The sequence below is a fragment of the Onychostruthus taczanowskii genome, unplaced genomic scaffold (genome assembly GCF_017590055.1).
Source record: "Onychostruthus taczanowskii isolate IOZ18803 unplaced genomic scaffold, ASM1759005v1 scaffold19, whole genome shotgun sequence".
Taxonomy (NCBI): domain Eukaryota; kingdom Metazoa; phylum Chordata; class Aves; order Passeriformes; family Passeridae; genus Onychostruthus; species Onychostruthus taczanowskii.
In genome coordinates, this window is record NW_024499128.1 from 8,187,069 (window position 1) to 8,210,207 (window position 23,139).

At 43.0% G+C, this 23,139-nt stretch overlaps 1 protein-coding gene across 2 annotated transcripts in view; it reads right to left on the reverse strand.

Annotated features, from left to right (window-relative positions):
• The window catches only part of PRKAR1B (protein kinase cAMP-dependent type I regulatory subunit beta), a 92,185-nt gene that overhangs the window by 4,766 nt on the left and 64,280 nt on the right, over window positions 1-23,139 (reverse strand). For both annotated transcript variants that reach the window (XM_041401753.1, XM_041401752.1), the window contains exons 8-9: window positions 18,881-18,941; window positions 14,724-14,845 (exon numbers count right to left, since the gene is read on the reverse strand). In XM_041401753.1, coding sequence (XP_041257687.1) covers window positions 14,724-14,845; window positions 18,881-18,941 — 183 coding nt within the window. The remainder of the gene's footprint in view (window positions 1-14,723; window positions 14,846-18,880; window positions 18,942-23,139) is intronic.

Here is a 23,139-nt window from a genome sequence, read left to right on the forward strand (position 1 = left end):
GGCTTGGCAGGATAAAGCAATGCATATTCCAGATCCATCTTTTTTCCACTCTTGTTTTAACAGTCACATAGGCTTTTCCCGTTGCCCAGTGAGAGCAGGTCTATCTCAGGGCAAAACAAGCTTCCTGAAGCCCTGACAGAGAGCACCCAGATGTCAGCTCTGATTACACTGCTTGGCCCTCACTGCAGCAGCCACCAGCTCCACAAGTACATCCTGGAACATTGTCAGAGTGACCTTCAGGGGAAGGCTGTCCACCCTGGGAAACAAAGATGTTTTTATAATTGCCTGTCTGTATCACCTTCAGTTTGTGTCTCTTATCTCTGGAATCAGCACTATTCTGACTGTAGTAGAGGAGGAGTCCAGTTGTAGGCAAACAGTGTAAATGGGGCAAAAATAATACAGAAATAAATTAATAAAGAACAAAATAAAAGATTACAGAATAAAATAATGCAGAATAAAATAATAGAGAATAAAATAATACAGACGCAGTCCTTCATTACCCATATATCTGAAGAAGTTGTCATGAATTCAGTTTTGACCCCCTACCCTTGCCCTCATCCCAAGTTTTGTGGCTGTTTTTAACTTCATTTTACTTGTCACATACTTGTGATAGAGTTTTTTATTTTTCTGTCCTTATTGTGCTTTAGGGTCCCCCACCTCCCACAAATGATAGGACTGAATAAATCCTCTGGGCCCTGTCCCAGGAGGTAAGGGTATTATCTAACAAAGTTTCAGGGGCTTATCACTCTCATTCCCAAATGCATTTTGTCTCTATGGGAAAGACTTCTCCTTAAATGACACACAAAACTTGGCAAGATGAATCTCTGAAACAAGCTGCATGATCCTAGATTTGCAGGATCAGGCTGCTTAGTGCTGCTCAACTTAAAATGCCGCCTTGTACACTGATACCCACTTCAGCCTCCTACACCACCAAGAAAACCCTACAGAGCACGAACTCGAAGGCTGTCGGGAAGGTTGACACCATAAAATAAATCAGGCCTTTGTGATGATATTAAACTGAAGGCAGACAGGCATGTCTTTCTGCTAGCAGACACTTGGGAGTGAAATTATGGTCTTTGGGGGATCCAGGAATATTCTCTTTCAGTCACTGGGGAGTGCCTGTATTCCCAGAAACTGATAGCATTAACCTTCTCTCCTCTCCTCTGAGTAAATACAAGCCTCCTATTGCAAAAACAACAAGAGTGGGAGTTCCCAAAGCCCTGTGCCATCAGCACCTCTCTGCCATCCTCACCCCACGCACCTGCCTGCTCCCTCTGGCACTGCTCCGGAGCACTGCTGGGAGTGTTTATTCAACTCCTTCCAAATGCTTCAGCAGTTTGTTTTGCAAAAATTTATGCCTTAGATATGGCACCATGATTTAAGATATAAAAAATAAATTAAGGTTTATAATCCATGAGCTCCCATCCTCTCCAAAGTAATGAGATTTTGATAGATGTTTCACTTTTAAACTCTCAGACCCTACAGAGAGATGAGGGAGACATTCTAATGTGGCCCATCTGGAACAACACTGGGATTCCCAGGCCTTATCCTTCAGGTACTTACAAGCACTAATTGCTTCAGGAGCCCTGTTTTTATATTTAAGTATGAATCCTATAGCCAGCAGCTGGCCTAAAGAGCCTGGTTGCAAAAGGCAAGTATGATTCATGGTGCTAAAAACTGAAATCCTGTATTTTTTTCCTCTATTCCAGCTCAGTGGATCAGATGGGATCACTCCCAGGCAGCACTAGGCAAAATGTGGCAGCTCGTGTTACCCCTGGATGAGACTGGCAGTGCAGGATGGGCTTCACCAGGGGCAGGGGGTGGGATGAGAAACTGCACTGTTTTAGAAACTTTTTGGTTTAAAAGTCAGTCATACTGATTGTTTGGTTTTGTCGGTCTAACCACCCATTTTAAAGACATAGCCATCAATAAAAAATATAGTGAGGCTCCATCTGGGATAAAGGATAATTATTAAAAAGAAACTTTATTAAAATTATAAGAAAATAACTTCAATTTTCATAATAAGGAAGTTACTACTTTATATTTCCAGTTTTATTTTGTCCTTTCTTTACTTACTGCTTTTTCTAAAAAAGCACAGGCAACGTTTTTCCCCCATGGCCTCAAAATGTGACATTTTTATCCTAGTTTTGAGCTTAGAAAGTTTTTCTAGCCTATTTTATTTTCCTCTTCACCACCCAGCAGAAAGAGCAGTGCAGTGTATGGAATTAGAGATGGAAAGGTCAGGCTGATCATCTGTGATTGCCATTAACTCACCAACAGCAGCTCTGAACACACCTTTGCTCTTTCTCACTTTGTTAACCCGCGCACTCCATAATTCACACGTTCAAAAGATAAGTTTCCCCTCGCTCCACAGCCACACAAATCCTCATTAAATCTTTGCACAGTTACTACAAAAGGAGAAGGAAGGGGCTGGGCAGTGGCACAACACGCTGCTGCTGCTCCCACGGCGAAGCAGAGGGACTGGATGGAGCTGCAGCGGGTCTGAAATGAACTGAAAGATCTGTCACGCACTATGACTCTGGGAGGATTTCATTTAATTGCAGGCAAGATGAGGTTTGTGGAAGTAATATATTTTATTAGATCAACAAGCAGAGCTAGAAAAAGGGATGAGGGCTCTCGGGCACATGTCTGTCTTCAGGTTGCCTATTTCCCCAGGTAAATCTAATAAAATCCACCATTCACCTGTCTACAAACACTGTCTGGGCCATGTTCTTACACTATAACAGCTACAATGATATTAAGTTGCATCTTATTTAATAATATCTGCTTCCTAGAGCATCTCCAAATCATTAACTTAATTTAAGGAGAGCCAAAAGCTGAAAATTTCCTGGAAATTCCTGGGAGCTGGAACTAATTGATGTTTAAAGTCCCTTCCAAGCCAAACCATTCTATGAAACAGTGATTGCCTGGTGAATCTGGGAAACCTGTCAGCCAATGCTTCAGCCTCAACTTTAAAAAGTATAATACAAATCAGTTCAGTTGTCTGATATGAAACCTCAAGCAAATTTGGTCCAGTTTGGAAAAATCTCCCTTCTCAGCTATCCCTCCTGATGAGCTGGTTTTGATGGTGGGAACAGGCTGCCAGAGCAGCCCCAGATTTTCACTGACTGGAAAAGTGGTGGCTGTTTGCTTTGCTTATCTTGAGAAAGTCGGTTCTTTTCTGTTTCCACTAGAATTCACTGTAAATACAGCACAGGGCAATGCCCAAGGTAATGAGCTGCTGAGCGATTTTGAGAACAAATGGGCAATATTTTAAACATCCAGCTTTTTTAATTTGGTTGTGACTCAGTACATTTGGAGCTGCACTGATTTCATGGGATCTTTAGGAAGCCAGCACGTTGGGAATGGGGTTAGAATTGGTAATGCAAGGTCAAAGGAGCTCTAAAGGCAACAAGAGAGAGCAACAAGCTCTGCACCCTGATACTCACCCACTCTCCTTAAGAGAGCAGTGCTGCCAAAAGCACCTTTGCACTGTCAGTGATCATCACTGCATTGTCAATATAACATTCATCTTATTGGCCATCATTCTCAACAGCACATCAAATTTTAGCAGAGATGGAAAGCACCTGTCACTGCCCAGCTGGCAGAGGTCCTGGACATCATCTCTACAGCCACCACTGATATCAAACAACCTGCAGGTTGCTGAGTGTTTTATATCACACCTGCATCCAACTGCCCTACATATGCCTGGAGTTTTCCCAGCTCTCTGCTATTCAGACATGTTTATATTAGTTTAGGACTGTGGGTTTAGGAATAACACCCAGACCCGGGAGAGAGGAACAAAGCTGTCTAGAGCAGTCACCAAAATAGCCACAAACATTAAGGTACTTTTAAAGACGACAATCAATCATAAGCCAAGTGTAGCTTAAAACAGCAGAAAGAACTAAGCCACAGGGCATTTCCTAGGGATATACAGGAGGCCAGGGTTAAGGCCCAGACATGACTACACCCAGCCCATCATTAATCACCAGGAAATGCCTTTGTCTTGATCGTTCAGTATTTAAAATCATAGATGTCTGACACGGGGAGACCTTTTCAGTCGTTTTGTTCATCCTCCTATTGCAGTACCTCAGACAATCTTTCCTTTCACTATTTATTTGATACAGCCTGCATTAAACCTGTGCTGTACCTATGTATTGCTCTTGAGGTAAAAGAAATGCTGTTATTAAATGGAAGAAGTCAAGATTCAGACAGAGAGAGCCAGTAAACACAGTGAAAAGCCAAAAGAAATTGTACCAGCTGCAATTTCCTTTGTGCATGGAGACAAAGTATTCCCTGCAATACTCAGGTGAAATAAAATGGGTTTTGCACAAAGAAGTAAAAAATGGGATTTCTTGTTTTGTTAAGCCTTTTCTGTTGAAAGACTTTACAGGAGCAAAACTTAAAGTTTTATAGTATATATTGAATTCAAATTCTTGCCCTTGAGTTACAGCAGCTGAGCTACCATCAGGCTAGACCACACAGGCGTCCAGTAGAGGCATATCCACATGCTGGGGGACTCATGAATTCATCATCATCACCATCATCATCACCCCCCATCATCAGACAGAGGTTCACCACAGCACCACTGCCACAGTAGTGCCACACTTCTTCAAACCACCAGCTGCCAACTGGGACTGGGAGGCCTGGGAGCAAGGGCATGGTGACAGAGGAATGAGGATACCAGCTCTGAGCCGTGGGAGGAACCCCTTGCCTGGGGTGTGATCCCCCTTGGCTAGTTGTCCTGGCTCCATGCCCAGAAAGCAGGGAAGCCACTGCACCACAGCCTTTGGGGTTCCTTTGCGTTTTTATCTTTACTCTGTTCTGGGATTTTAGTCACCCCTTCCATTACACATTCAGTCACCTGTTGCAGGGGTGACAAGAAGCAGAGCTGCTCAGTGAAGGTGGGCTCACATGTTGGTTTTAATGAATCATCTCAGGGATACTTGGCCTTGACTAATCAGTAGCTTCTGTGGGAAAACAACTGAATTAATATTCATCCCGGTGCCAGATTTTAAAGACCGTCTGTGCCAAGCGCTGTGGATTATTGGCAACAAGGCCCTGTTTTCCTCCCTCAGACATGTCAGTGTACAAAGCAATAAAAGTCACAAAGGGAAAAAAATGTTGCATTTTAGAGATTCTTTCTTTCTACAAAGCTAGCCATTATCTTGCCTCTCTCTGAAGCCAGGAAACGTCCACTGAGTCAACATAAAAGTGACTTTATAATGGGTTATTCATCAACTGTTCATATTTGTGACTGACCTGACAGGGCTCATCTCCTGGAAGCAGAGAGCTACCACCTACAGCCAGGGCAGGGGTGAATGTATGGGAGAGAAAACACGAAAACAGATCTGAACCTCCCTCACCCTGCCTGCAGAATCCTTTCTGGTGAAAATCGTTTTTAGCTGTTAATGCTGTTTTACGGCCCAATTACTCCTACCACCATCTGCTTCTTTGTGAAAACATTCTGTAGATGCTGAAGTAACCAGACCAAGCAAAAGGCTGAGGCAGACATTGTCATTAAAGTCTCATAACTAATGCTGTGACCAGGGCTGGGAGAGCAGCTGTGGCCAGCAAGGGCAGCAGCTTCTGAGCAAGAAATAATACTTGGAGTAAACTGAAGGAAGGAGAGAAGAGAGTTTATCACAGAGATCAGGAAAATTCCCCACTGAAAGCTCTCTTTGAGTCCTTTCAGTTAGTGAATCTTGTGTGTTCAAAGGACCAAATTCTGAAATGCAGGGGGAAAAAAACCTCACAAACTCAAAATTGCCTCATCCTGGAGCACACTGAGAAGGGTCTTGCATGCTCCAGAAAATCCACACTGCACAGCTAATGGAGGGGCCCTAAGGGCTATATTCTTGCAGCAAATCTGCAGTCAACTCAATGATATCTTTGCAGAGCAGGGACTAAGGAACAGCTTTAACATGATCCAGAGAAAGGGATGAACTCCAGCAGGGATTGGGAAGTTCTCCATTTCTCTTCCTCTAGGTTGAGCACCACCATATTTCAAGTCTTGTTTACACTGCAGTGTTTTTGCTTGAAGACAGAGAAGCTCCCAGCTCCTGACACAGCAGATGTCTTTAATGTCAGTTCAGATTTAACATGCCTGGGGCCATAAAGTTCTTGTTCACCTTGACTAAGTGCTTTGAATCAGGGCTTGTGAGCTCAGGCTCCAGTGCCAAAGGAGCTTATAGGGATCCTGAAAACCTTGAGGGGTAAACAGCCTGTGCTGCTCTCCTTACTCCCATGGAGAGGCTTTTCATCCCCTGTGAACCTCCAATGCTTTTGCAGACTGCCCTGCCAGGAAGACACTACTGGACAGGACTAAAGAGCACCAACCAAACCCTAAAGTTGGTATTAGCCCAGGAAGAAGTTACAGGCTGCTTTGAATAGAGAGAAAATCTTGCACTCTGATTTTTATGCAAATTCAAATGGGGCATGCATATATTAAGAATGAAACTGCCAATTACTAACTTCGGGGTTTACTTCTCTGCACACCAAATGATTTCCCTGATTTCCACATATCCCATAGTGGTACAGGGCCAGGGTGTGTCTGTCATTCCAGCATAAACTTCAATTTTATGGGTTTACAAATCAGATGTTTTAAATTACAGCTGAATGAGACTGGAGACTCCTACACAAGTTGTCATGTCAAAAGTGAACCGGGGAAACATTCATACTTTTTTTTTTTTTTTTTTTTTTTTTTTTTTTTTTTTTTTTTTTTTTATGCTGGGTATAGCATGTGCAAAAAGAGGCTGGGAAAACTACTTTTAAACCTTTGGGAACAGTATGGCTGCACTGCATCCTCCTGGGACTTGTGTTTCAAGATATAGGTTTATCAATATCCCAAAGACAGAGTAACACAGCAGGTCTTGTGTGTACATGGTGCTGCTGACATAAGCAACGTCCTCACTCCCAGTGTCCTGGAAGACCACCAGCACATCACTCCTCAGCTGCCACTTCAGCCCTCAGGGACTGCTGATAGCATCATTCCTAGGACAGCTTTCATGTTAGAGCTAAGGATCAGCAGTTCTAGGGCTACCTTCCAAAAGAAGACAAATCCTTTGAACTGTGTAGCCAAAGACACTGCAAATATTCCTTTAGCCAGTAAATAATCTTGTATTTTTATTATTTGCCAACCTTTGATTGATGAAAGAGACCTTTCTACAAAAACAAGGGAAGAAACCAATGCATTTCTGCCAATACAAAGTGCAAGTGACTTCCACAGAACTTGCAGTATAAAATAACACCCATCATTTTTGGGTGGTAACATTTAACCTAAAGGAATAAGGATGGTCCACTAATGATGGGGTGCTGTCCACAGGCTCCCATTGTTTCTCTGCCTTAGACCTTCCATAAAAAAAATCATGAAGGTCCTTCAAGGTGCCTAATTCCCATCAACTGATTTTTCAGGAATGAAGAACTATCCCAATTTTTGTGCCCTCTGCTTCAGATCACACCATGCAACAAGGAGGTTGCTTCACACACCTCATCAGAAGGTGTGGTGAGAATAAAAACCTTGTGACCTTCATGAGATGTTCATGCAGGTAAGAAGGAATGAGCTGGTTAAAAGGTTACATGCATTATAGACCACAATTATTAAAAATCTTACAATTATTTAGTTATAAAATTATTTATCTCATACTATATGGAGGGGCCAAATCCAGGTGAAAACTCTTTTCCATCACAAACTATTGGCTGTGCATGTTGCTTTTACACTGTTTTCCTTCCCATCAGACCTCTTTTTCAAAAATACTCATTTTCCTAATATAAAAGCTATCTGGCATTAATGGTCTTGCAGAAGGATGAAGCAAGAGGACTCAATTCTGGTTGTGGACTTGAGATTGAGTCATGACTCAGTTTGACAGTATTCTTTAACTGTACATTTTTAAACTATTATATATTATTCTCCACTCTCTGGGTTCATAGCAACTCACAGCATTTACATACAGTTGTCCTGGTTTCTGCCACAAATGAGGAACGAAATCTGCACAGCTTTAAAATAGACTAGAAATAGTGGCTAATCTGAAATTTCACGAAATTGTTAGGAAAATGCTCCCTCGTACATCACTTCTGAGGTTTCAGGTTTTGCAGAATTCACCAGAAGTGACTGCACTGCAGTGGTTACTGGTGGGGCTGGAGAAAGAGTTGGAAGGAAAGGCCAAAAGCTGCAGTCACTGTCAGGTCCTCCATGGCTGGTGGGAAGAAGAAAGGGAGCAACCATTTGCTTCCTATGAAACATTATTCCGTGTTCCACTGGCCATGGAAGTTAAATTGAGTTTAACAAGAGCACGACTTAGCTGACTTTTAGTCTCTTTGACTCAGCAAAATACTTCACCTCCATCCCTCTCAGGATGGGACCCAATCACACACCCAACTTGCCATCTTTGACGTCAGCTGGCCATTAAAAATGGATCCTGAACAGAGTGGAACTCTGCAGCAGGGCCAGTGGAAATGCTGCTGCCCCAGCACAACTGGGTGATATCAAGAAAATCGAACGTCCCCTTCCTGTAAGAGCTCTGTGGGAAACAATGTCTGTGCAGTTAAAAATAAGCAGAGTACCGAGCCCTGGTGCCTGCTGGCTCTGTTTATTCAGGATATTTTGTTTATTGGGTACATTAGGAGTCGCTGCAGACTGCCTTTGACAAACATTTTCGGTATCAACAAAATCCTGGTAACACTAAGCAGTTCAGATTTGTAGCCTTTGAAACTCCTTTTCTAGACAACATTCATCTTCCTAATTAATAATTAATCGCACTGTGTTTTAAAGAGATTATCAGGTGTGATAGCAGAGTGTGCCTAAGGCAGTGACTTCATTATCCCTATGGAAGGAGTTTACTTTGTAGTTCTCCTGCCTGTCGCAGGGGTAGGTGCCAAAGGGGTCTCTCTTAGGTTAGAATGTCAAAGAGCAACGATTTAGGGCAGGAAACAATTGGGCTATTATTTTTCTTTTTTTTTTTTTTTTTTTTCTTTTCCTTCTTAAGGAGCTTTTAAATCATAAATCTTCAGATGCTGGTTGTGTAATTTAAGACTCAAGTCGAGTTTTCCTACAGAAAAGCCCAGTTCTGTGTAGGACCAGGTGCCCTTCTGAGGTTACCATGGCAGGAAGAGTTTACAAACACTGTTCCACCTACAAGCTTTGAACTGCATCTGTGCAGAGACGCTCCAGAGCGTGCCAGGAGTGTCAGCAGGGCTGGAAACACTGATTTCACCTACAGGACACTATCTCAAGTGCACTCTCATCAAGAACTCACAGCGGATCCTGCCCAGACCGGAGCCAGTTTGTGGCCCTGACTTGAAATGTCAACAGCAGCACGGAAGGAACAGCCCCCACCGAGGACTACTGGGCTGTTTCCAATGTGATGAGCCAAGGATAGTGCTGGAAAAACAATCATTACCAATTAATTTCACTTATTTATTTCAATAAGGTAGCCTTCTGCACTATCAGTGGGTGTTTTTTCTCTTATTTGTTGATTTTGCTATTCCCATTGCCTGGTTTCAGTAGTGACAGATATTTATGCCTTTTCCCACTAAGCTTTTCCTCACCTTTAAAAAGTGTCATTAGGATTGTTCCCAGAGTTGGGGAAACAGGGAGGGCAATGTTCTGCCCACAGACTGAACAGGTGAGACTGAAAATCAGATGCCCGGACCATGCCTCCTCTCTAACCAGCAGGGTAATAAGGAAGAATACAAGTCCCCAGATTTTTATAAGTGCTTTTCACAAAGGAGTTGCAGAGGAGTACTTCTGTAACTTACCACAAATCTGCAATTAAATATATTGTTTTTTAAAGCTAAAAACAAAAATCCAGTGCCAAACTCCTTGGTACCACGGGTCCATTTCTCCTTGAATTGTCTCCTGTGAATTATCTTCTATTTTTAGATCTTTTATTTTTAGACTGCTGCATGCGATTGCTGGGCAGCTCAACCCGCTATTAATTGGAGACGTTTTACTTCTCATGCAGATTTATTTCTATGCTTTCTTTTTAAACCAACCTGTCCTGGGAGCAGATGACAGGCTGTACACTTAAAGGGCAGCCACAAGCTGTGCTCTTCAGGTTCACCCTGGCCCCGCCAGAAACCTTTTGCTGTTCTCTCCTCCTCCACCTGCGCCCGTTTGTGCGTGTGCACACATTTTTCGTAAACCATGTCAAACTTTATGAGTATTAGGGCCATATGGCAGCAGCTCAGCAAGCTCGGAGAGCCCAGCTGAGATTCAGAGTCCCCGAGCACAGCGGGTGAGTCCCGTGACAGGCTGGGTGCGCCGGACACGGCGCTCGCTCGTGACAAGCGATGCCAGGGATGTGACAGGGGAGGGCTGGCAGCTGGAAATCCCAGCAGGCTGCAGGTCCCTGCGTTTTTGGCAGCTGCCTTACAGATTTCGAGGTACTGTGCCACCCAGCCAAGCTGGAAGCTGAACTTAAGAGAGTGGTACATGATCATAACCGCTATTTTTAATACTATTGTCGCTACCTTTCTCAGTAACCTAGACAACAGCAAAAACCTCTTTTCTTTCCAGTTTCAGAGCACTACTACACTGGTTTGAACTCCTGTTTGAGCTGGAGTCAGTGGCAAAGCACAAGTTGGGAATAAAACCAGCCCCTGTTCAACGGGCATTTCATTTAAAGGGACTTTTAACTCCACAAAGCTCACATGCCTTTGCATCCACCACTTTAAAATGCTGGCTAAAAATATTTGCGTTATCTGAAGTCAGATGAATAAATCCTCCCCACTGCTGGGTACACAGTGTGGCAGTGCACAACACAACTGCAAATTTATTTGTTAGAAACCGTACATCTGTTATGATTTACGCTTGCCAAAATATAATTCTTTATGGCAACAATTGTTTCATGGTGCTTAAAGTTTTTCACCTCTGTGCCAGGAATCTCATATGGGATAATTCCATGACCTTGGAATCCAGCAGATACATTCCACATCTGTCTGGTCTGGGAAAGCCCGAGTTTGTTGTGTGAAAAGCATAGTGGGAAAGTAAGACCTGGAAATATCTGAAAACGCAGAAACTGCAGGGCTGCTTCTCTTTTTTTATTTTTTATTTTTTAATTACTAGTTTCAAGTGCAGTAAATCAGTCTCACAGAGGTCGTTACTTTGCTTTTATAAGCAGACATTCACTTCTGATCCTGTCTTCATGTTAAGGAATATGGTATAAACATTACAATAACTCTATCTCTGGGAAAAAAAAACCCCACAACCTTTAAATATTAGAACTAAATCTTAAATAAGTAACTTAAATCTCTGTTGAAGGCTGCTTGATATTTAAACAGAAAAGAACCCAAACTACGGCAAGTAAACATCTTACTGGTGCCTGAGAAGATTCAGGATGGTAGAAAAAATTGTAGCTGTCTTAGAATCTCAGGGTATACACTTTTCTCATTAGATTATTTTAGCAAAAAATGAACCATAAACAGCTTGGTGAGCAGTGAATTTAAAAAGCTCTAGTTTCCTGTGATTCTTCCCTGTGCACATTTTCTGTTATTCTAATAATTTGGCTGAGCTCCTGCTGCAGCCTTGCTTTCCAAGAGGCATTGTAGCATTTCCATGCTCACAGCCTGCACCTCAAATAGCCTGCACCCCAAATAAACTGCAGCGCTGGAGGTAGGAAGGTGGACAGAAAGCCATGACAAAAAGGTTGTAGTAAGAAATACAGAGAAAAGGTGAATGTGTTTGCTTGATAGAAGGGGGAGACTAATTAGACTTATCCATACTAAATAGGATGATATTCCCGGTTTAAAGCAGGAATTGCTGTTCTGATCATTGCTGGGGCTATCAGTCTCCCTTTCAAAAGGTTTCAATGGTTTCTCTTCAGTTTGCAAATCCTGAAGGTGCCAATCCACTCAGAGACTGTGTCTTTGGGCAGGACCAATGTCCTTACAATGTCCCAAAGGGATGGCACAGAGCAAGGCAGCAGGGCAGGTTAACCAGAAATTAATGACTAATTTATGAAGTTCAACAATTTTAAATCCATATGTGAGTCCTGGGTACCTCGGAGAGGCTTTTATGCTAGGAGCCACAAGATTCCACTTGGAACCAGTATCTGGGATGCACCAAAGCTTTATAACTGATTTGTCTAAGGCATGATATGAATGGTCATGGTTTATGATAAATCATAGAATGGTTTGGGTTGGAAGTGACCTTAAATATCATCTTGTTCCACCTTCTGCCATGGGCAGGGACATCTTCCAGAAGTTCAGGTTGCTCCAAGCCCCATCCAACCTGACCTTGAACACCTCCAGGGATGGGGCAACCACAGCTTCTCTGGGCAACCTGTGCCAGGGCCTCAGCACCCTCACAGGGGAGAATTTCTTCCTGATGTTTTATCTAAACCTGCTCTCTTTCTTTTGAAGCCTTTCCCCTGTTCTGTCACTCCAGACTCTTGCAAATAGTCTCTCCACCTTTCCTGCAGGCTCCCTTCAGGTGCTGGGAGGCCACAGTTAGGTTACTCTGGAGCCTTCTCCTCTCCAGGCTGAGCAATCCCAATTCTCTCTGCCTCTCCTCCCAGGAGAGGAGCTTCATCGCTTTGATCATCTCAGTGGCGTCTCCTGGGAGGGGACCCCAGAGCTGGACACAGAGAGCAGAGCAGAGGAGCAGCATCCCCTCCCCTGACTCGCTGCCACGCTGCTTCTGAAGCAGCCCAGGACACAACTGGCTTTCTGGGCTGCATGGAATGTAAAATGAGTAAATAAAAAGGTAAACGAGTACCTTGTCCAAAAATCATGCGGCCAAGTTAGCTTTGTAGTACTGGACACGCTGTGCTGCAAAGGAGGCTGCATTTTAGTGATATATGAAATGGTTTTCTGCATATACAGCAGCCAAACAACTTGGCTGCATTTCTAGTGGTTTGGATTAGAAGACCACAAACATCAAAAAGCATATGAAAGAAGCTAATGGCTTTTCAACATATTGTGACAACAAACCAGCCAAAACTACTTTCAAGCAGGTTGTAGAATAATGTGTTCCTGGTGACTTGCAGCAATTTTTCCTACAGAAATCTTAAAATCAAAGATGTGAACTCCTGTAAAAATCACGTTTAAAATACAGAGTTTAAACTCTGTGTGAGCAGGCAGAAATACTGCTGCAGCACAAGAAATAGTTGAAATTGAATGTTCATTCTTTAAAGTAAAAAAATATAGGCAATTTCTAAAGTAAGAAACTAAGGCAGATTTGCAGTGGAAGGGTGAGGTGAGCAGATACTTTCTACAGAATACAGTGTTAATGCTTTTCTACCCATTCAAGTCTTAACAGCTGTTTCAGCAAGAGGGGGAAAATAAAGGCCCTTAGTAACTCTTAAGCAAGCTGCCAATTTTCCACATGGGATTCAATGGTTAAGAAAATTAGATTTTCCTAGTCTCCTACTGCTGCAAGGAATAACAGCACATTCAGTAACACTAGGAGCAATAAAAATTCCATATTTCTGAAAAAACTTCTGTTTCCTAAATTTTTCTCATATACTAAACACCTTAATAAAAAAGGATTCTTGTATAATATCTAGTCTCATTTATTCTAACACTGTTGTTTTGAAGGGACACTGTCACATATTTAAAGTTCCTGAATTGGCTCCCTGTTTGATAGACAGGTGCAGTTACTTGCACTGACAATTTTGTGAGCATTGTATCAAAACTATGTTCATAAATAAAATACATATTTCCAACACTCAAGAGGAAGGAAGGATGGAATTTTAAATGTCAGATATTGATTATGAACAAAATTCTGGCTGCTTTGCATAGAGGCACCTGTTCAAAAATCCACAGATAAAGAGCAAGCAAAGCAAAGCCTGGGATGCATTCTGTGTGCACACAACTGGATCCGAAGGCCACACCATGACCAGCTTCTCACACCCCTCTGACCCACCTTCTCCCACACTGAGGAGCTCCTGTGCCACCACTGGAACTCACTGCTGGTCATGTAACACCTGGCCTGGGGTGTGCACTGGAGCTGTCACCACAGCCACATGTTGGCTATTTCTGGTCTGTATATTTGCAAAGGAACACTCACAATCCACAATCGTACCCCAATGCTCTTCTATTACTCAGTCTGAGTCTCTCTAATTCCTCTTTATAGCTTGTTATATCACAGTGCCTTGGTACTTGTGTGAGATACCAGGGATCCAAATATTTATGTCAGCGAGGGGGGGAAACCCCGTCAGCATCTGTTTGCAGAAGTGAGATGGTGGAACTGAAGTGTCAGATAATCTCCAAAAAGATGTCAGCGTTTCCAGCTGCCTGACAGATCTGTCTGCCTGTGTCAGAGTAAACAAAAAGATGGCTCAGCCATCAGGACTGAGTTTAAGGCAAAACAAAGAACAAATTATCCATTTTCTGATCAGGTCTCTGCTCCAGTTTTCAGATGTCCCTGTAAGCCCCTTTGGGAACAATGATCAATGCACTCCATGGCTGACCAGACCTGCTGAAGTATCAGAAATCTGGAGCTAGAAAAATCTCCCATAGTAAACAAACCTTCAAACAGTAAAGACACCAGACACACCTCAAAATTACTCTGCATTTTCAGTTTACTGGAAAGAAGATTGTCCCACTTAAGACAATTCCATGGAACTGGTCTCTGAATTCATTTGAATTTTGAGTAGGTCTCCTGGTTCAAGTGGAATTAGATTTATGCTGAAGTAAGAGATTGAACTGAACCCAAGTATCTTTAATACAAAGCCTTGATATTTATCAGGAAATGACAGAGCTTATCAGGTTGCCAATCTTACCTCTGTAATAATGAAGAAGTCATCACCAGGCTCTCCCTGCACAACAATTTTTTCTCCATCTTCAAACTGGACAGGTTCCAGTGCATCAGCCACTGTCAGCCGCTCCCATTTGTCCAGGGACTCTAAAATATTGAAGATCATAAAGCTATATTATAAAAACACTCCAACTTTGGCTGAAGATTCATATCTAAACTGACAGCTCTGCCGTGCCTGGTTCTGTTATAAAAGAAACATTTCTTTCATCCAGGCACTTTGCACGAACCTCCAGTTGGGAAACATGAATGTATTTATTCATTGTGTCTTAGCCATCAGTAATCACCCAGATAGCAATCTTAAAAGTTGGACAGGAAAAGTTGGCTCTGGTTCCTCACTCCTGCCATCTGATCCGTGCTGCCCTGGCGCTGCCACGGCCTGGAGCAGCTGAGGAGCTGCCTGGAGATGTGGGAGCACCCAAGATTCCCTCACCACATCCCACACCAGGTTTTCGGGATCCCAATTTTTGGTTTCTCTGGGTCTGGATTGAAGGCACTTGAGATGATAGTTTCATGTTCAGACTCAGCTGTTTATTATTTCTTATCAGTAAAACAGTCTCGCAACCATGAGTTCAGCAGCTTTTCATTAGAAGGCACAAATGGCCAACAGTCTTTTGTTACAAGGTCTTTTAAGACTAAACTCTCCAATTAAGAACAGACACCTAGATTATTTTCCCTTTTAACCCAATAACTGATCCCAAAGAGCCCTCAATGCAGATTTTTCTGCCCAGTTACAAAATGCCACCCAAACCCATGAAGAAGAAGGAGGAAGCAGCATGAAGAAGAAACCCAGGATGACACTCTGTGCCCTCCATCTTGCTTCCATCCAAAACATACTAAAAATCCCAAAATTTCTCACCAAGTGATACACCTACACTGCTCTTTATAATCCATTTCACACTTTTGTGGATTCCAGTCTATCTTGAAGTCTAGGAAACTTTCTCCATGAATGAGGGTCAAAGTCAGTGCTCCCCTGGGGATCAGGGCACCCCAGAGCTGACAGAGAATATTCCCTGTGCCCTGGGTTTCCACACCAGGTGCCAGGACAAGTCCTACAGTGTTTTCATCAGAGCTGCTCCCAGGTCCTGGTGGGCTGCAGGGTGGGTGATGCAGGGTCCATCTCCAGGATGGGTGAGACCACCAGAGCCAATGGCCAGACCCCGGTGGCACGAGCAGCAGGAGACCAGAGGCATCCAGGTTTATGGATGTTTGAAATGGCACCTCTTCTCCATTTGCCAGCAGGATGGCCTGCAAAGTGTGTTTTGCTTTTCATTCCCCCTCTTAAGGGAGAAAAGTTATAAAACTTTAAAAAAATTCCGTCATTACCAATGGCAGGTTTGGGATTAACAGAGCAAATGCAGTCTGTGATAGGGGTCCTCATCACCCACCTGCACCTGCTCCAAATCCCCACCATGGCAAGGGACAGCCTGCACAGGGCACATCCAGGGCTGCTCAGTGTCCCCGCGCCCTCCCCTGCCTTGGCTAAGGGATGGATTCCACCTGTCCTGCTCTCAGGAAGGAGGTGCCACCTGTGTCTCTCTCCAACACACATTTGCATGAGAATTCGAGAGTGAATTGTACTTGAACTTTTGTACTTTGATCACATTTGACTGAAAAATTACAGGTTTAAAAGTTATTAAAAGCAACAGATAATACGATGATTTAACCTTCACTGCCTCAAAAAGCTGGGCTGAAATTCATGTCCCAGAGCTCTGCTGATTCCTACTTACCATGAATTATTGAACTAATGTGTGTCAAGATACAGTTTCTGACACCAGGATTAGATGTATGCCATTCCATCAGACTCTGGTTTCCCAATTTTTTTTCAAAATATTGCTTAGAAGGATTGTGTGAAGGTGAAAGGAAGTTCCTTAAAGTTAAAATGCTTTTTGGCTGAGCTCAAGAGGACACTGAGCCTGGTAACAAAACCAGACCAAAGTGCTCAAAGCACCAAAGGTAAGTTTGGAGTTGACTGACACAGCTTCACGTTTTTGTGCCACTTTCTTGTTGCTGTTTGGGAAATTAATTGTTTCTAACATTTTCCCCACCTAAAGCACTTTCCTGATGTGTTTGTGACCTTTGCTGCAGAAGAACTAACGTCAAAGACCAAGCCCATATTGTCAATGCAACATTCAAAAACTGCTCTGTTTGATTGAAAATAAGCATAAAACTCTTTCATACAGACTAGAGAAGACTTTTTCTTTTCTTTTTTTTTTTTTAAGAACTCAGTAATTAACAATGAAAAGAAAGAGCCTCTTGAAACTTCTTCAGTTGGCTTTATGAAAAATTCAAAGCTAATTCTAGCTCTAGTCACGAAGTGTCTCTCTTTTGTCTAAGGGAACTGTACCACTACAAATACATTGGCTAATGAATCTTGCAAACAGAGCATTATATAGAATATTCTACAAGTTTTAGTTGCAGAGTTGAAGTATCAGATAAATTAGACCACATGCAGTTATTTTGCAATGTCTAAATTGTGCATATCAATTCACGACTTTATATTTAATTAAACTCCAGAAAAAAATTTAAAAGTATCACTTCTTTCATAAGCAAGTACTAAATCTAAATGATAATCTAAAAAAATCCTTAGATTTAAAAAAAAAAGAAGTGACTCTTGCAATTATACAGCTAATTACAGACTCTGGACAGAGCTTGGAAAAAAGAAACATAAGAAGCAGGTAGAGGTTTTTCCACCAGGAAATCACTGAGTTCTGACCACAGTAAGGGATAAAGTGAAGTTGACTTTTCAGTGCCATTTTGAGATTTCTAAAATATCTTTCTGCTTCACAGGTGTCATCTACTTTTTAGACATGTCAAAGAGATCCTTACACATTTCACCTAAATTTCCATGTTCCTGCAATGATGTGTTATTTTGTTCACTGCTTTTCTGTACTTAAAAAAAGTTCAAATCTTAAAGTCCTTCCTCTTTTTTTGAACCAAGATTCAAAAGCCACACTACAAATTAGGCTCTAATTACAATGCAAACCACAATGAAGGAATGTGTTTAAGGAAGCACATCTCTGAATAACCTTTCTACTCTGAAATTGTTTTGAGATGTCTCATTGTTGTAATTGCTCCTCATTAGTGCAGGTGCACAGATTCTTTTTTTCTTTAAATACTCATTGTAATTTGGTATAATTTGTGCTCTTAATTTGGGAGGATTTAAATTAAGCATAAAAGAAGGATTTTAAATGATGAAAACTTCATTAATAAGCAAGCAACATACTTGGCCTCACTTTAAGTATACAAATATAATTGAAAATCTCATGGATAGCACCCCCCAGAAGTTCAAGTATACTCTCACTGAGACACTCTCATATTTCAGGTACCTCAGCTTGAATGGTAGGTGAAAATCATAAACAAAAAAAACAGAAAAATTTCAAGTAGAAATAAAAATACTTCAATTATATAGCAAATAAATCCTGAACTGTTTTTTTCCAAACAGCCCCAGCGAAAACATGATGTTTCTCCTACAGAATCAACAACTCATTGTACTGTCTAACACTGTCCTCCTTATTAGAGGCTTTTGTTCTCCTAATGGTGATTGATTGGTCAGGCATTATGGGTTTGTTGTTTTTCCTACTGAAGGCCATCAAGAACATGTCCAAATTTCGTGGCTATCACATTAATCAAAGGGAAACAAAATCCAAGGACAAGAAGCTAAACAGATGTTTTAAGAATGTGAGACAGGGGCTGTAAAATGCACAGAAGAAAAAAGATCAGTCCAGTTTGATTTGCAAGGTTGGTTTGTTTAGTGCACACTGTATTCTTGCAGGAAAAAGCTTCTCACCTGTTCTCTGGGAGGATGTAACTGGACTTTGTGACAAATCCATATCTGCACTGCTTTCTGCTCTATCCACAAGATCTTTACTCAGCAGGAGCTACTGAAAGTACCAGTGTGTGCCTGCTCCACCTTTAGTGAGTGCTCCAAACACATGGGCAGTGCACAGGAAAGAATGAGAAAAACAAAAAGGGCCCTTTACACTTTCATTCCTTCAGAAACAACACAGTGTGAGACCTTCTGTCTGAGCACTGCTCCTTTCATCGTGCCACCAAAGATCAAAATTCATCCTGCCAAGATGAATAACAGAGAAACCAACAGCCAAGTTCCAAAGGGCAACTGACCCAAAATGGAGACCTTGCTCAGGAATTCTTCGTACATCTTCCGCTTCCTCAGAGTGCTGCCCTGTTATTACAGGAGAGAGAAAAAGGAGGCACATTACACAAAAGTATTTTTGTGATTTCTTCCTACAGCTGCTCCTTTTTTTCCCCCCCCTCCCTTTTCGAAATCTTCAGCATAGCCAGTGTAAACAGCCTCAGGCAAACGTTTCCCCATAAAATGTCTGGGCAAGTTGTACTGCTGATAAGCAAAGACAGAAGGACTCAAATTCAATCCTGCTGTAATTTCACTGACTTCACTGGTGTTACTGGACTCTGCAGATGAATTGTATCCATTTACAGGCATTCCCTTTAAAGCCTGAACTTCATCAATTAACTGTTTAGCTAATTCAATATATATCTTGTTGCCAATGAGGCTCTTTCCAATTACAAAGTAGGATAAAACTTAAAATGTCCCCCTTGTAGGTGCCATCCTTTTAGGTTAAAAACTCTTTAATGCCACATGTTTATCTGTAAACCTGGTCAGTGTTTTGTACAGTGTTGTATCTATTGTTATGCTGAGCAATCCATTCATGTTATCATTTTAACAAGATTTAAGCACTTGGGAGCAGACAATCCATCAATGTACGTGCAGCCACCAGCACAGTCATTCCCATTCTACTAAGATTTTGTTGTGTGATAAATTTCTAAGACACCTTCTACTTACAAGGTGTTTGATCAGCAAGACAGAAACCACAAGTTGCTGTTCCAGCATGCATTTTTGAAGGTGATTCATGTAGGAATAATTATGATGAAATTTTACCAATACAAAAATAATGAATGCATCCTTAATTCCTTCTGCAGTGACATGAAAGTCTTATAAAGAAATTCTTCCCAGGTACCAAAGAGGAACTCCAGGGACTGTCTTGGTCCAGTGCAGTTGGTTCCACACTGGTGACACCCCAAATCACTCCTGCCTGGGCAGTTTTCCTGGGAATGTCAAAGGCTGCCTGGTGCCTCCTACTCAAATCTACAAGGCACAACACAAGGATGATACACTGATCTTCTCAAGAAAAGGAAAGCAAAGATGCCATTTATTCATAGACTGGGCAGAGAGGATGGAAGCAAATGTCAGTGTCTGCCATAGAAAAAGTCACTTCTCTTTTCCTCCAAGTGACCACACGTGGGTGCTGGGAAAGTGGCGATAGAGAAGGGGAAAGGTGAAGAAACATTTTGCTCTCCAGTGTGAAAGCATCCAGAAGTGTTTTGGGTATGAAAATGGAATAGCTGATGTATTCAAGAGTTAAATATCATCCCTCTTCCTACAAGTGCTGTGCAGGTGGGGCTGCAACAATCCCCAAAGCACCAAGAATCCTTCCAGCAGCATCAACAGGCTTCGGCTCCAACTAGGGACCACAGCACCAGCTGGAGCTGCCAGGTGCTCTCCTCTGGGGACAGCTCCCATTTGTGCCCCTGTCCTGGGGTCACCCCTGCTCCCAAAGAGCCCCAGCAGCAGCAGGAGCTGCCACTGTTCCCAGGTAGCTGTGGATGAGCAGCAGCAGCTCGCGAGGCTCCCGCTGCGCAGCCCGGCCGTAACTCCGGGCTGGTGCTGACAGTTCTGCTCAGCGATAGCATCGCTAACCCTCCTCTGACCCCTCTGTCTGACAACCTTGGTTCTCAACCTCGGGGGGCCCCGGCAGCATTTGAAGTGCCAGAAAGAAAAAAAGTAGAGAACTTCAAACACAGGAGGCTCTGCAAGCCACGCCAGCTTCTGACAGCTCGCTGGGAGACAAAGAATGGAAAACTGGACACTGCGCAGTTGTTGCTTTCCTCCCTGCAATCGAGTGGCAACGAGAGCAGCAAAATTGACAGCTGTGGAAAACCAGACTGGTGGTTTAGTTTGATGGGTTGGGACACCCAGGGACAGATGTGGAAAATGCTTTTTAAATGACTTGCGGACACAGATGAATTTTAAGAAGCAGTAATCAGTAGCCATAAGTGATGCCTGACCACGGCTTTGGGTATTTAGAGATGCAGAGCAGACCCAGGAAGGTGGGAATTGCAGCCATCCCACCTGGCTCAGAGAGAAAGAGCCCACCACTTCCTACAGGAACACAGGTGTGTTATGCCTTGGCTAAACTAAGCCAGGGCAGCAGTAAAGAATCCACAGCGAAGAAAAGTGCAAGAGCAAAGCTGAAGTGGAAATAATTAATTAAATGTGCTGTTACAATTTTTTGTATTGTCATATTATCTAGAACCCCTCTTAATGCATAGCTACACTGACTTAAATATCTCCTGTCAGAATGATCCCACAGGGGTGAGGGAGAACATGGGCCCAGGGAAGAACAGTGGCTGGGGCTTGGGGCTGCTGTTTGCCCCCAGCACGTGCACTGAACCCAAGGTGACCCAGCTGATGGCTCCTGACTCGTGCTGAGGGATGGCTCCATCCATCCCTCCCTCCTCTCTCCTCAAGGAGACAAACAGCAGCCTCTGGGGTGGCAGAGCTTCACCTCAGGGTGCCCAGGCAGGCACAGGAGCTTTCTCTGCTCTTTCAGAGCATCTGCGGCTGGATCCAGGTTGGCGCAACAAAATCCCAAGTTCAGTTCCAGGTAGAAGAGGCCTGGCTCACCTCCTTATGAACATTGCTTTTACTTGAGTGTGTTTTCCTGCTCCAGCTCTCACAAGCACAGTGAGGGGAAGTGTCTCCGTCTCTCTGGGTGCCTCCCAGTGAACCCCGGCCAGCCCCGGGTCGGCAAACAGCGGGGGGGCAGCCCCGAAGTGACCGACAGCGGGGGGAGGTGAGGGGAAGGATTTTCAGAGATCAGTACTGTAGTGCAAGCTAAAAACAACCCAGCAGTGGAATTACAGCCAACCAACCATGTGTTTATTTCCATTGGTATTAACCATCCTTTCTCCCATGAAACAGAGAGAGAACATAGAATCACAGGATCACAGGTGGCTTGGGTTGGAAGGGACCTTAAAGATCATCTTTAGTTCCTTCCAACCTACTTTGGCCAGCCTGATATTCCTCTCTCACCCCCTCCCAGGCATAGTGTCACCTCTGACTTCTGATGTCCTTTTATACTTGTTTTCTTTAGTTGCTTTACCCAAATTGCTGAGGCCAGGGCTATGAACAATCTCACAATTTCCTCTCCTACCCTTCAGGTACCCTCTGCAGAAGAGCCAACCTGTGCATTCCCTGGCACAGTGTTGGGTCTGTCCTCATGCAATATTTTCATGGAGCTCCTAGAAGCAGCAGCCATTGAGACAGTACCAACATTTACAGACTATGAGATGCTGAAAGTTCACCAGAGCAGGAAAATAACAAAAAGGGACCTGGGGATGTTAGAAATGGGACTAGAAAATAATAGAATGAGCATCCCTTTGGAAAATATAACCAATAAAAAAAAATCCAAAGCAGAGATGTTTGACATACAGAAGACCTGCAAGTTGTAAAGCTGAAAGATATTCACAGACAGGAGGTGAGACCTGCATCAGACTGCAACAAGAACACAGCCAAGGCTATTTTGGTCTGCACAGGCAAAGATATCATCCAGGAATGAAGTTTGGAGGCTCCATCTCCGTGGCTCAGATGTGACGGCGCCTGGTGTGCTACATTCTGTCTCGGTACCTCTTCTCCAGAAATGTGCTCCCAAATCCAACAGAGCTTGAAGAAATGCTGAAACACTCAGGGAGAGCTGATAAGGAAGGAGCAAAACAAATCCAGCCTGTATTTGTTGGCTCAGCACTGGGATCATAGGTATGTCATCCTCATAGCTGGCATGCACTGTGGCAGGGGTTTTAAGTAGACAGTGATAATTATCTACAGATATATGACAGAAAGAGAGGGCAATTCAGTACAGCATAACTTGACACAACTCAAAGTAATGGGAGAAAATCAAGAAAATCTAATTTAAGATCAATATCAAGAAAGTTTTCCAATGAAGGAATTATTCTCTCGCAGAAAAGTTTCCCAAGGGAAGCGGGAGAAATCTTACAGCTTAAGCCAGATAAAAACAATAGTAAATGTACATGAATAATTCTGCACTGGCAGGGTTCTTGATGGCATGTTTTAAAAAGTCTTTATTAATTCTTCTTTTTTCTATCCTATTAATATCTTATTTCAATAGTTGCTGCTTCTGCCTCTCCCCCTTCTCCTTTGTTCACTTTCTCCCTGGCTCTGAGCTGTCAGGCACAAGCTCATCTCCTCAAAGGCAATGGCTCCCATTAACTACAAAGCCTCGTTAATATTCTAAGCTGCAGTGCTCCTCCCTGAGACAGTCCCA